This window comes from Xenopus laevis, chromosome 1L (assembly GCF_017654675.1).
Source record: "Xenopus laevis strain J_2021 chromosome 1L, Xenopus_laevis_v10.1, whole genome shotgun sequence".
In the NCBI taxonomy this organism is placed as follows: domain Eukaryota; kingdom Metazoa; phylum Chordata; class Amphibia; order Anura; family Pipidae; genus Xenopus; species Xenopus laevis.
In genome coordinates this window covers 138,737,805-138,751,564 of record NC_054371.1, presented here as the reverse complement: position 1 = coordinate 138,751,564, position 13,760 = coordinate 138,737,805, and the positions used below count along the sequence as shown (strand labels likewise).

Here is a 13,760-nt window from a genome sequence, read left to right as displayed (position 1 = left end):
AATGAATATCTGACGCCCAGCTCCTGAATGAAGAGAAACAGATGCTGAGTGAGGAATAGTGAACATACACTTGATTATTTCAGAAATGGTGCAGAATGATTTATTGGTTGTATTTAGAAAGTTTGTTTCAGTATGAAGAAGCTTGTATTAAATTTTCTTTTTTGTGATAGTTCCTCTTTAAGCCCCGGTACAGCCATGCAGGAGTGCACTTTGCAGCCAATCAGATTGCTGCACAGCTGTACCGGGACATAACCATTCACAGGGGAAACCAGCAGCACATATTCTTGCAGGTTCATAGAAGATGCTTGCAATTTGGTCTGTACAAAATGAGAATTGCACCTCCCAGGAAGGAACCAGGAATGTAAGGTAGCCCAAATTTTTTTAAAATGTCCCCCCCCCTCCTTTTTTTTTATTTTTTCAGGTATCCGTGGTTTGGGCAGAGTTAGCCTCCCCAAGCCTTGATGACAATCCACCCATGCACTTAAATTACAACGGAGAGAGTTCGGTTTCACAAAGTCTAGTCTTAATTAGAGATGGCTAGCACTACATATGTAGGACCTCAAGGGTCTGTCTTCTGCTGGAAGGGTAACCACTTACCTGCTAATGGGGCATAATCTCTGACAGACATGACTGCTCTCCATTAATCCCTTGTCTGGGTTCTGTTACAGCCTATGCGGAAAGTGGGTTGCCTAGCAGCACATGGCATTGACCGCGACCAGCATTAAAAGTGACAGTAACAATTGCTTTCTTTATAACACTTCGCTACGCTTTAAATTAATCTTGTGTATTCTCAAATGTGAATGGAGAGACTCTGCCTCTGCCAAGGCCCTTTGCAGGGGGTTCTAGCCCGGTCTGCTTTTTATTTAATATGCCCTTTCCTTGTGCTATCAGACAAGAGAATAAATCTTAGATTTTTAATATATAATATAGACCTTTTTTGTTTAAACAAGAATACAATTCAAGTGTTGACTTTGCTACAGTCAGGTGTACTAAGTTTGTGTAAGTTATAGTTTGGATTTGATTGAGTATTTGGCCAAATCTTTCGATATAGTAAACTACAGAATCTTTCACAATTATGCATTTCTTGCATTCTTAAAGCGAACGTTTCCCTATATATGAATAAGCAACAAATACATGTTCTACAACATTTTGTGACGTACCATAACTGCTGAAAAAAATGTAAAAGGCTCACAGAAAAAACTGTTTAGTTTTTAAAATGCCCTGCCCTTGCCTATGAAGGTACTCCCCAATGTAACCACATACTCCAAAAACCTATACAACTTTCACAGTGCAAAGAGTTTCACGTATTGATGGCTGATGCCAACATTTTCACTGGATTAAATGGTGAATGGTTCTTGGTAAGCAGTGAGATGGCTCTAGATTTCATACTGGCCATTTTTAAGACTGAAAAGTTTTATTTTATTTTTTTATTTTTTTTTTTTTTTGAAAATGTATGCTTTTTAATCAACCTTGCATTTACAAGTGATAAACATTACATCAGCTGGATCTTTTATATAACAATGCACTATTTTTGTTAATTCTTTAGTGAGGCTTGCTCTTTAGCTTTGACTGAACAATATACATTTAATGACTGCCCATTTGTCCGCTACTGAGCATTAATTATTTGTATGTTGCACTGTAACTTAGTTCCCATTCCACCCTCGGCAACTTTCCCTGGTCCCTTAATTTGTTTCACCTGTATTGTGCTCTTCAAAATATTGGTTTTCTGGTCTTCACCAAGAAGTATATTTAAATCTGCCCTATGTTTCCCTAGGAAATATAACCTGTAGTCCAGATGAGTTCACTTGCTCCAGCGGCCGCTGCATTTCAAGCACTTTTGTCTGCAATAGCCAGAATGACTGCAGTGATGGAAGTGACGAAGAGAACTGTGTTGCTTCCACTTGTGGAGCTCATGAGTTTCAGTGCAAGAATTCCTCCTGCATCCCTCTTAGCTGGGTTTGTGATAAGGATTTTGATTGTACAGACCGCTCCGATGAGTCACTGGAGCAGTGCGGTCACCAGCCCATTGCTCCCCAGAGGTGCAGCCCCAATGAAATGCCTTGTGGCTCTGGAGAATGCATACACAAAAAGTGGCGCTGTGATGGAGACCCAGATTGCAAGGACAAGAGTGATGAGATGAATTGCCGTAAGTGGTGCTGGCCATTTGTATTAAACTTGGAGAAGCTTTAACGTTATATGGTTTAAAAAAGACTGCATAAATCGATTGTGTACTTATTTTTTTTTTCCCCTCCTCTGTGGAAATCTGACAGAAGGGGAATGTTTCCATAAAACACTTGGTATAATTTAAACAATGGAATTCATGTGGGTAGGGAAGACCTGTCCTGCTGGCCCAGGCCTTCCAGGACAATTTAGTCTGTTGCACAGCGAAAATGATTGGCACCCTCTAAACCATGGGTGAAGGAGAAAATTCAGTGTCTGTGAATTCTCTTCTTGACAATGGAATTAATTCTATGTAAATTAGTAGAATGCCAGATAGAGAATTTGTAAAAATCTGGCCTCCGAGCAAATCTTCTTGGTTTCCAGATTTTGCGGTCCCTGGTAACCCAATAGCAACTGAAATTTCAGAATAGGTAGACGTAGTATAGAAAGGAACCTTGTAAAAAATGGCAAATCGTGCTGCACAGCTTTTTGTCTACAACATACTAACAGTTGGGAGTTCCCTTTAGAGGTTTGCGGCACTGCCACTGGGGGCTTTAAATAAACGTTATAACCGGTCTGAGGGCACATCCAGTATTATAACAGCTACAGTTGAGGTTGTTATGTAAATACAAAGTTTATGTGCTAAATTTTCTAAATTAAAGTTAACAAAAGTAATATAAAAAGGCTGTAACTGTAATTCAGTTAAAAAAAAAAACTGCAGCACTCAAAATTCCCCTATTTGACAGTCAGTGCTACTAATGTAGCAGTTGGGAAATGTACAAATGTACAAATGTAGCAGTTCCATGGCCCTAAATGGCTTTTATTTTAGAATGGCGTAAACTCTATTTTCTACATGACCTTGAAGGGGAGGCATAGCTATTGTAAAATAAATAATTAAAAAAACACTTAATTGTAGCAGATGTTTAATTTAGATTTTTTTTCTTTCATAATTTTTTTTATTTATTTTTTATTCCTGGTCCTAACTCCTTTTTTAGAAGCTCTGAAAACAGCATGGTTTGAGTTGTTGCAATAACAAAAACGTTGGGTTAAGGAAGCACTTATAGACTGTTTATATTCCAAACTATAAGAAAAGCATTAAGCACCCACCAGGGTTTGTTTTATATGACTTAGTTATTCTTTTCTGTGTGCTGTGTAGAAGTCTAGCACTAATCCTAGTACATCCAAGAAAGATGTTGTTTTATAGTTAATTAACGGCGCCTACTGCTACTTTATTCTTGTTGCAGCATCTCGCACTTGCCAACCAGACCAATTTAAATGTGAGGATGGAAATTGTATTCATGGCAGTAGACAATGCGATGGTGTGAGAGACTGCCTTGATGGCACTGATGAAATACGCTGTAAAAATGGTGGGCACATAATAGTGGCTTTATTTGCGGTGTTATGTCTGTTCAGAAAAATCGATAAGCTTCTCTCTCATGGTTATCCCTCATTTCCCCTGTACTGATCGTCTTCAGTCAATCAGTGCTCAGGACCTGGCAAATTCAAGTGCATATCTGGAGAGTGCATTGATAGTAACAAGGTTTGCAACAAGCATAAAGACTGCAAGGACTGGAGTGATGAGCCAGTAAAGGATTGTGGTAAGTCTGACCCTGTCTAATCACATAAATGTAGATATTTGTTTTGATACTACTGCATTTAAATAACTTCAGATTAAACAGTTCTCCATAATGTTGTATTCTATTTCTTATTTAATGGTCCTGTAACTCCTTAACGAAATGGGTTTTGCATGCATTTACATGTAATTTGCTGTTAACATGCACTATTGTATATTGGCTTTTAAAGCTGCGGTTTATATAAATTAAAATGTTACACCACCATGAGGACTACCATAGAAGGTTACAGAAGGGCTAATGGCATACACACACATTTTGACTGCAGAGTCTGAAAACTGCAGCAGTGTAAATGTCTCTTACCAGGTGGATTACTGCTTAAGCATGATCAGTGGTGATACTTGGTCTGCCACTGCTAGTGTCTGCTGGATTCTGTTACCACATTCAGACACTTCCCTGCCATCTGAGCTTATGCTTAGTGGTGTGTGCAGAACCTGCTTCTGCATAATGATAAATAATAAAACCATTGTCTAGAGGAGACTGTTGAAATGTACAGCTGAGATTGTGTAAGGCAAAGTAATGGTTGCTCCTTGTTGGTAGTCCACATCTGAAGAGTTTAAAAATTGACAGGCATAAAGACTTCTTGTGTTGCCTTAGCGTGCCAGATTAACCACTTGAAAATGGTGCTTTTTTGCATACGCCTTTTATTGAAACAAATGTTCCACTGACAGCGAAATGCTAGTTTTGTCCCCCAGAAACTTTATTGATGCCAATAAAAATAAGAGTTACACTCTAAAAATATCTAAAATTATCGAAGGCGAGCAGGCTCTGACTTCACAGGCAAAATGAAAGCTTTGTTGTCCAAAATGAAAATGTATACTTGTGCTCTGTATGATTCCAGATGTGATCTGCGGTTTGTATGGAATTGACGGCACTAAAGAAAGCTCCCTAACCCATATGTTGTATAAATATATTTTTTTCCTTATAAAATATTTTTTTGCTGAAATAACCTTGTGGGAAATTGCAGCTAGACTCTAAACCCTTTATGTAATGCAGTTTATTCCCAGTTGTACAGCAATGCTACTTGGTTAGGGACCTATTTACGCAAGGGACCCTTCTAGTTGAATCCTGCTGTGAGTGTTGGCTTTATTTTAGTTTGTAAGCATACGCAGTGAACTGCTTTTTTTTTTTTTTTTTTTTTTTTCCTTAAAAATCGTAGCGCGGACCACGCCGAAAACGCAGTATCTGCATGTGTGTTCTTAGCCTTAGGAGTAGATGTTTATTGGTGGATAGTTCTGGAGCAGGAACATTATGATCATGTTTCAAGATATTGACCACTATACCCAGGGAGAAGCTAACCAAAAGATCAAAGGGTTGAGCTTTGTAACCAAGGTGCCTTAAAACCACTATTCTAGACTATAAAATGACTCTTTTGATTCTATCACTGGGTCTCCTGCTTCTTACAGCGATTGATGAATGTTTGGTGAATAACGGTGGTTGTTCCCATACATGCCTTGACCTGCCAATTGGCTATGAATGTGAATGCACTGCTGGCTTTAAGCTAATTGACCGGAAAACATGTGGAGGTAAGACATTTCGAATAGATCCATTAAGATGCTTGAGAAAGAGAAGTGTTAAGTATTAATCTGATCTCCTGGCTCTTTAAATAGATATTGACGAATGCCAAAATCCAGAAATCTGCAGCCAGATCTGTGTGAACCTGAAAGGAGGCTACAAATGTGAATGCAGTAAAGGATATCAGATGGATCCATCTACTGGTGTATGCAAGGCAATAGGTAAGTTTACTTCTCTAAATCTCCATTTGCTATTCTGAGTAAATAAAGGGGTGCATCTGCATTCAGAAGCTCTGTTAACATTACAAATTTTGGCAACAGGCTGTTGGTAAGGAGCAACGGAGAAGCAGAATAGGACACTAACAGTTGTAAATTAAATATGAGAAGCAATGCTTTGCTGAAATATGAAGGTGCTGAATGCATACAATTCTGTTCTGCCAAAGGTCCTTGGGAAATGAAAGCATATATTGAGAACATTAGGAAATTAAAGCAGTGTAACTGGCAAACTAACTGGGTGGGATAAATATTTTATATAAACTGGCTGGTTAGTCTTTTGCGATCAGAAGATAAATGACAGCCAATGCAGTTTTTTTTTAACTCTTGTTTGGAGACACCTGGAAGCATTTTAAATTTAATAAAAACTTTGCAGGAAGGGAGCCATGTCTGATATTCGCCAACCGCAGAGATATCCGGAAGGTTGGACTTGAAAGGAAAGAATACATCCAGTTGGTGGAGCAGTTGAGGAATACAGTAGCTCTGGACGCTGATATAAAAGAACAAAGCTTGTTCTGGGCAGATACTATTCAGAAAGCCATCTTCCGGTTTGTGATTTTCTGTTTTCCACTTCGTTCAATTCTCAAAGTGGCATTAATGATATCCCAAGATCATATCCTTGTTCCACAATTTTTAGATCTGTCTGGAAATATTGGTGGGGAAATGTAAAAATGAATTTGTTTCTAACTGCAAAAAGCAAAACTTTAAGTAATAAATCCATTCTTAGTATTTGAATTTTCATTGCTATGAGAGAAAATGAAAGATGGCCTAGCATTTTGGCTGTTTACATATTGTAAGGCCATGCTGCGTTCAGTTTTATGTTGGGAATAGTATGGAGTGATATCTGAGCGCATCTCGTCTACGTCTGCAGTTCTAAAATAAACGATTTGTACATTACTGTTCGTAAAACTGCCTGTGGCTTTTATGCTCGCCTAACCATTGTTCATATAACTTTTTTTTTTTTTTTTTTTTCTCTCTTCCCTTTAAGTGCCCCATTTGACACCCGGGAAAAAGTAGGCACCCATGTCAAGGTTGTGGAGAACGTGCACAGTCCATCAGCAATAGCAATTGACTGGATCTACAAAAATATATATTGGATTGATACCAGTTTAAAGACCATTTCTGTGTCTAATTTTGATGGCTCCAAAAGGAAAACCTTATTCAGTTCAGGGTTACAGGATCCAACCTCCATTGCTGTTGATCCAATATCTGGGTAGGTTTTTATGCTTTACATATAATTTTATATAATGTTAAACTGCATTATCCATAACATTTTGTTATTAAAATTGTCAAGTTAATACAGGGATATTTTGCATAACAGTGTTTATGTATTGCCAAGTGCAATTTATTTATTTTTGGATGGCTGAAGTGAAGGATTGAGGTTGTTTGGAGTGGAACACATGACGGTATTACATTATTTCCCACAATTTTTTTTACTAAAAATTATAACTTTGTACAGATGTGGAAAAATCTTTCTTTTAAATGTTTCATAGGTTATTTTGCATGCTAGTTCTAGTGCTGTTCTAGTGGAGCTTAGTGGATCAGGAAAGCCACCTCTGCCACACACAGATCTTTTAGGTCCAACCCCCCCCCCATGAAGTAGTCTAATATAAATATGTAATTGTTTTTCAGGTTGGTACAAGTAATCTATGAATGGTGGTGAATTTCGGAGTACTGCAGTCTTTTAGCTTATATTGATATTTCAGTGTCTATTTTTTTTATTCCCCACCCCAGATTTATTTACTGGTCCGACTGGGGAGAGCCTGCCAAAATTGAAAAAGCTGGAATGAATGGTATAAACAGACAACAGCTGGTAACATTAGATGTTCAACGACCTAGTGGCATTGCAATTGGTAAGTTAACTTTTACTTGACTGCTGCTAATGTAATGTTAATAAATGTGCAATCATAACTATGCTTTTCCTCTCTATGTAGATGTGGTAAAAAGCAGTTTGTACTGGGTTGATTCTAAACTACATACACTCTCTAGTGTGGACCTCAATGGTCAAGATCGCAGAGTCATCCTGAAGTCTCAAGAGTTCCTTGCTTATCCTCTTGCACTTACTATATTTGAGGTATAAACAATACAAATTTTATACAGTGTCCAGCTTATAGGTACCCTGTGTGGGGAAAAAATACCTTTCGGAGACTGGATTCCAAACTTTAAGGCTGCCAATGGATATGTGTTTTTGAAGGTCAGTTAGGCATTACTCCCCCCCCCCCCCCCCATAGATGGCATAATAGATCCTTAACCATACAAAGCTTCCATTATAATTTATCTAAGACAAAAGCAAACTAAAATTTCTTGCAACCAAACTATTTACTAAACATGTTGTTCTACATATGTATTAATGCCACTAATGTAACAAAAGCAGGTTTCCACTGGATTCATGTTTGAACTAATGTTACAAGAAAATTGGCACCAATATTAATGTCCTTAGTCTAACTCTTTAGTTGCTAATCTGTTACACTTCCTCTTCCTATTTTTACACTGTACTATGCATGATGTGGTGAAAGCTAATATGTACCCAGACATCGCAGTTACAAGATGTAGGGAAGGCTAACCTTTAAAATAGTGTGTGTTTAAAAAAAATAAATAAAAAAAAATATGGAATGTTGATGCAACCCTGCTAATTTCACTTATTTTGTAGATATTCTTTTCTAATACAGATTAATTTACCACTTTATTAGGATCGTGTTTACTGGATTGATGGTGAGAATGAAGCAATCTATGGTGCCAACAAATTTTCCGGGCAAGAGCTGGAAACTTTAGTCAACAATTTAAATGATGCCCAAGATATAATAGTCTACCATGAACTTATCCAACCCCTAGGTATGTTAATTGGTGTGTACACTGCATTCTACCTCAAGACCTGGTGTAGGTTCGCTAAAGCACCATTAGTTGGCTCATATACATTCACAGCTTTATCATGTGTTTGTTAGCCTCATATGAATACACAGTCTCAAGTAAATCTCATATGAATACAGTCAGTCTGGATATATGACAAAACAAGCCTAATGAGTTTTGTGCCTGTTGGGGCATAAGCTGACTGACACAGTCCCCAGCATTTACTTAAAGGAGCTGTACCCAATCACATTGAATTATATAATATAACCACCAATAACCATTATTGTTACAAGTTCAGCTATATATATCGCAGACAAGGGTGAGTGCTACACTAAAATACACCTGCCATATTCAGTATGTGGGTCAGATTTCATGTCATCTAAAAAATAGAATTAGGGAACATTATACTTCCCAAAACAAGACACCCGATTCAAATATAGCCAAGCACTTTAATGACTGTAATGGGGGAGACCTATGCAAATTATTGGTTATTGGCATAGATGGAAACAGTTGAAAACATGAGGTGGGGATTCAGATTCCCAAATAACTCTATTTAGAAACTTGATTTTTATGCTTCAGATCCATAAACCTTTGGGATTGAATGACAGGCTCTTGTATTTCACATAGTGTCTTGCTGCTTTTACCTCCATTTAAGAGTGTTCTATTTTCTGAGTGTGTATATTGGCACATTCTGGTTTAATTTGTAACCTAGCACTGTCACCCTTAGCTGTGATATAGCTACGCTTGTAACTATAGATTGGTTATGTAATTCAAAGTGATTGGCACAGTCCCCTGCATTTCCTTTTTAAAGTTGCTGTGTCCAGTCAGCCCATGAAGAAGTGAAACAGGCACAAAACACTTATTGATTGGTCATGCACCATTGCATTTTTTTAGTTACTGTGAATGTGTTTACATGAGGCTTTCAAAAGTATGACAAAGCTGTAAGTTTCTACCCTTCATCTTGGGTAATTAATGAGTTTCAAATTGTAGTTTTACAAATTTCCTTATCATATTTTTGTTGCTCTTAAAACCCTCTTGAGGGCAGGGGCCTCAAACAAAACTAAAATAAGTTGGGTGTGCCATATAAATTTACCGTTGCTGAGCACTGCTATAATCCCAGGCAGTGGGTAACAGGGCTTCCAGTCTGGTAGTAGCAGCCCGGCCGCAGAGCAATGGTCACCTTCAGTGTGCTCTTCACTGCCATAGTAGTATATGTGAGACCTTAGTTAACTTTTAGGATCTTTGTGTCATACATACATACATTGCAGCTTTACCAACCTCCTTGTTTTGAAGGGGGTTATCCTACTTGGACAGGCCATGCAATGTGTGTAGTTCATACCAGTAGCTTACTTTCAAAGGCTTGAAATTCTAGAAAATATTTACAACTAAAAATACTTCTATCCACAGGTAGAAACTGGTGCAATGAACAGATCGAAAACGGCGGCTGTAAATATCTGTGTTTGCCTGCTCCGCAGATAAGTCATCATTCTCCTAAGTATACTTGCGTTTGTCCTGATGGCTTTGAACTGTATGAAGGAAGGAGCTGCAGAGCAGGTATGGTGAATGAAATATCTGTAGTGTGCAATAAAGATGTGGTACCATTGTTTTATGCATTTCCAGTACAATGTTATCCTCTGCAAACATGTTAAATATCAAATGTGAAACAATGGGTTCTTGTAATATCTGTAGGCCTGAAAAGTTGTATTCGATTTGAGCAGATTAGCTAATTTGGGTGCTAATTTGCACCAATGCATCAATTAGTCTTGATCATGCTACTACACAGTGAAAATAAACAATGGTCTGTTTGTAACTGCACTGGTGAAATACATCACCTAATTTAAGTGAATCAGACCCAGGACCAGAGTACACAAGATACTATAGGCAAAAGGTTCCTGCGCGATTTATGTGACCCATACTCTGCATGTTAGCAAAGTGAAATTTGTTTTGGATTATTCAATTCCTAAATCCCTTAAAGAGGATTAGAGACACTATCCTTTTTATGTGAATATCTGTTGGCTGGTTAACATTTAACAGATCTGCAAGGTGTTGGCTGGTTAACATTTAACAGATATGCAAGGGCTCAACATAAAGGTGCCCACATCTACACACCTTGTACCTGTTGCAATATGGTTGATTATCTGAAGAATTATAGCCAGATAGTCCTGGAATATACACAAATATTCATTGAATGATCTTGCACAGAAAAAGCAGGTGGTACTGCAATTAAACATTCTTTATCATTCTTTATATGTAACAAACATTACAATATATACACTAATTTATTGGGGGGGGGGGATTATTTGATCTTGGCACCTTTTAAATACAAATTTGTAAAAATATATAGGCAAGCTTTTCAACCCCAGAGTGCCCTCCATTACCTTTCCGGAATATACACCTATGTTGTTACTACTTGCATCTACACACAAACTTGCAATGTGAAATTAAGGCACTATTAAAATTGGCCATAGACTATTCATTGTATGGCAAGCATTCAGATATAGATTGTATGTTTTTAATGCAACTATCTAAAATGAACATTCAGATTTAAATTGTAGGAATAATGTTGGGAAAAATAACAAAGCAGACTTTATTCTGGCCATTAATTGACAGACCATAATCGTACAAAAGTTATGCTATATAGTGCATTATTAAATATCCGGTACAGATTTGTAAATGTAAAATGTTTCCATTTTAAACCGGTTGTACAGTAGGAACATTCATATCAGTCAACAAATGTTCATAAAGTTCCTCTGTGGGTATGTATATGTATTGTCAGGCAATATACGCAAAGCTATAGTTATCCGACAAATTTTCGAACATGTGTGGTCGCCTAAACGGCAGATTGTCAAGGCGTGTAAATTATCCGGACAATTATTCAGAGCCCACTCAGCTTGAAAACTGTACAAAAACTTGTTTTGTGCAATTATATCTGTGCATGGCCAGCTGCTACTATAGTGGAATTATTGGGGATAAAATGGAGATCTGACTAGACACTCATGTTGGTAAATGAGTCCTAATGTGTGATGGCTCCCTTGACATCAAGTTTTTCTTTAAAGCTATAGCACATGAAGTCAGTTGGTCAGAATAGGTTGTACAGTGTCAAATGCAATCAACCCATGGTCAGCATAACTTTGGTCTACACTGGGCTCAATATTCAAGTTTGCCATTAAAGATACTGACACCAGAGATTAAACCATTTTTACATCTATCATAGAATTGGCTTTGTTGGCTAATTATAATTTTGCCATAAAGTATTTTCTCAAAGCTTTTTACATTACCTATCTGACTTCCTGTGCTTGTCTATGAGGGGGCTAGCATATTTTTGTAACTGGAGTCTCATTAGAAACGAACTGACCAGTTGAGATGGGACAGTATGTTGGCACAGGTTTAGGAACAATAACGAACGATTGTTTACAAAAACAATCAACATGGCCTATAGGTAACTATAAGGTAACTTTTTTAATGTACATTTATATCTTAAAAAGTAGTTTTATAGCATCGTTATCACTTTAATATGGCATATTAACTGACAAACAAGTCTGTAGAGTCCTTTTGGTAAGATAAGGGCCTTAACCTCCTGTGTGACCGGCATCCGTTAAGCTCCAACTGGACTGTCTTGATCTGTAACAGTGTTCAAATGAGTATCTGAAGTATGGAGAGCCCATATAACTTGAAGACTTTTGAAAGATGTAAATTAAATGTGACTTTATTAACACTTTATAGATTGACCATTGACATCATGATTTTGCTTTAAGAAAGCAGAGTAATGAGAGCCTACAAAAAATTCCAGGATAAATGCAAAAGCACTTTAGGGACACATAGAAAATGTTCATGGGTGACAAAGTTTTTAAAAAAGGTTGGTGTCTCCGTAACTGGTGTCCTGTCTTTGACATTTGCTTCCTAATGTTTTCAGTGTTTATCATGTGTTCATTAAATGTTAACCTTGTGTCATTGCCATACAGTCCACATGTATCTGTATAAGATCAGAAACATATAATTATGTGGTTGTGGTTTAATGACCATTTTGAGTAAAGAGGGCTGTTTCACATAGTATTCTCCCTCAAATTTGTATGGCTCCCTAGCAGCCTCATAGATTGCCATTTGGAAAAAGCCTGGCAGGCTTGAACCATTGATGTTGGCAAATTGGCATGGGTTTGGTCAGTGTGGACATGCCCATCTGTGCATTAGAAAAAATGCCATTCCTTTAATGCAAAACTTACCATTTTTATCTGTTTTAAGGTAGTAACGATACTATGGACCACACTGTCAAACCTACAGGAATATTGCCTAATAAACCACGTCCCAGTGGTAAGTGCTTAATCTGAATGTATATTCACAGAACTGTTTTTGACATAAGCAAGTGACCCTTTTGTCACTGGCCATGTTTTATCATAACAGAGCTCGAGGACTGCAAGTTAAACATGTCTAATGTAAAAGATTTTTTGAAAAATGTTTGTTACTTGTCCTTTTTCTGAAAACTAAAAAAAAAAAAATTATGGAGGCTGCTTATGTTAAAACCATTTACTCCGCCTCTTGCTTAAAACACTTTCCTAAACCAGCAATCTAATTCTCTGCCACTACCGTTTTACAGCTGATCTATACGCCACAGTTTGTCTTTCTCATGTTTCCACTCTGGACCATGTTCTGTTTGTTGCTAAAACATAATCAGGAAATGGAACATCCCATTCACAGGGCTCAAATGTTGCTGGATCCTCAGCCTGGAAGATAAAATTGTAAACTTGCAAGGGATAGCTTACTCAGTCTTATGACCCTGGTCACAGCTGGTGATCATATCTTTTCCAGCCACATGACTTGTCAGGCATTCTATTTGGCCCCTTCTGCAGTGCTATGAGATCCTTCATTACTTCCCCCCCCCTCCCCCTTTTAAACTGGCTGTTATGCATATAAAAAGCCTATCTGAACTTTTGAGTACCACGTTTCAGAATGCAAAACCATTCTGGGTGGCAATCCTGTATTGACCCCAACAAAGTACTTGTTAAAGCTGCAGGCAGCTAAGCCTCCCTCACTAGAGGCCTTTTCTGCATTATTATTCATGGCACAGGTATTCTGCTGCTTTAGCGTGCACAGGGTTCAATTTGAACAATACACTTCTAAGTAAAGCTTCAGCTTTCTGACATGCATTAACAGGGTAAGTGCCTAGGACTGAAAAATCTTCAGTTCTAGTTGTTAGCAGCTCTGTAAACTGTATCTTTCTGGCATTCGTGCTCACAAAGCTTCAGGTCTATTGGCAATAGTGTTGTATGGCAAGATCAAAGGGTTAAAAGGCATAAGACTTCTGAAATTAAAGTAAACAAAGTGCTTTATTTAAATATTT

At 37.7% G+C, this 13,760-nt stretch overlaps 1 protein-coding gene across 4 annotated transcripts in view; it reads left to right on the top strand.

Moving 5' to 3' along the window:
* vldlr.L (very low density lipoprotein receptor L homeolog) overlaps positions 1 to 13,760 on the top strand; it is a 42,152-nt gene that overhangs the window by 23,641 nt on the left and 4,751 nt on the right. For 2 of the 4 annotated variants that reach the window (XM_018258485.2, XM_018258471.2), the window contains exons 5-16: positions 1,775 to 2,146; positions 3,405 to 3,527; positions 3,636 to 3,758; positions 5,198 to 5,317; positions 5,402 to 5,527; positions 5,955 to 6,126; positions 6,567 to 6,791; positions 7,313 to 7,431; positions 7,513 to 7,652; positions 8,269 to 8,414; positions 9,837 to 9,979; positions 12,665 to 12,733. In XM_018258485.2, coding sequence (XP_018113974.1) covers positions 1,775 to 2,146; positions 3,405 to 3,527; positions 3,636 to 3,758; positions 5,198 to 5,317; positions 5,402 to 5,527; positions 5,955 to 6,126; positions 6,567 to 6,791; positions 7,313 to 7,431; positions 7,513 to 7,652; positions 8,269 to 8,414; positions 9,837 to 9,979; positions 12,665 to 12,733 — 1,878 coding nt within the window. Of the gene's footprint in view, positions 1 to 1,774; positions 2,147 to 3,404; positions 3,528 to 3,635; positions 3,759 to 5,197; positions 5,318 to 5,401; positions 5,528 to 5,954; positions 6,127 to 6,566; positions 6,792 to 7,312; positions 7,432 to 7,512; positions 7,653 to 8,268; positions 8,415 to 9,832; positions 9,980 to 12,664; positions 12,734 to 13,760 lie in introns of all 4 variants that reach the window. The other 2 variants (XM_018258477.2, XM_018258462.2) reach the window with 1 other exon arrangement.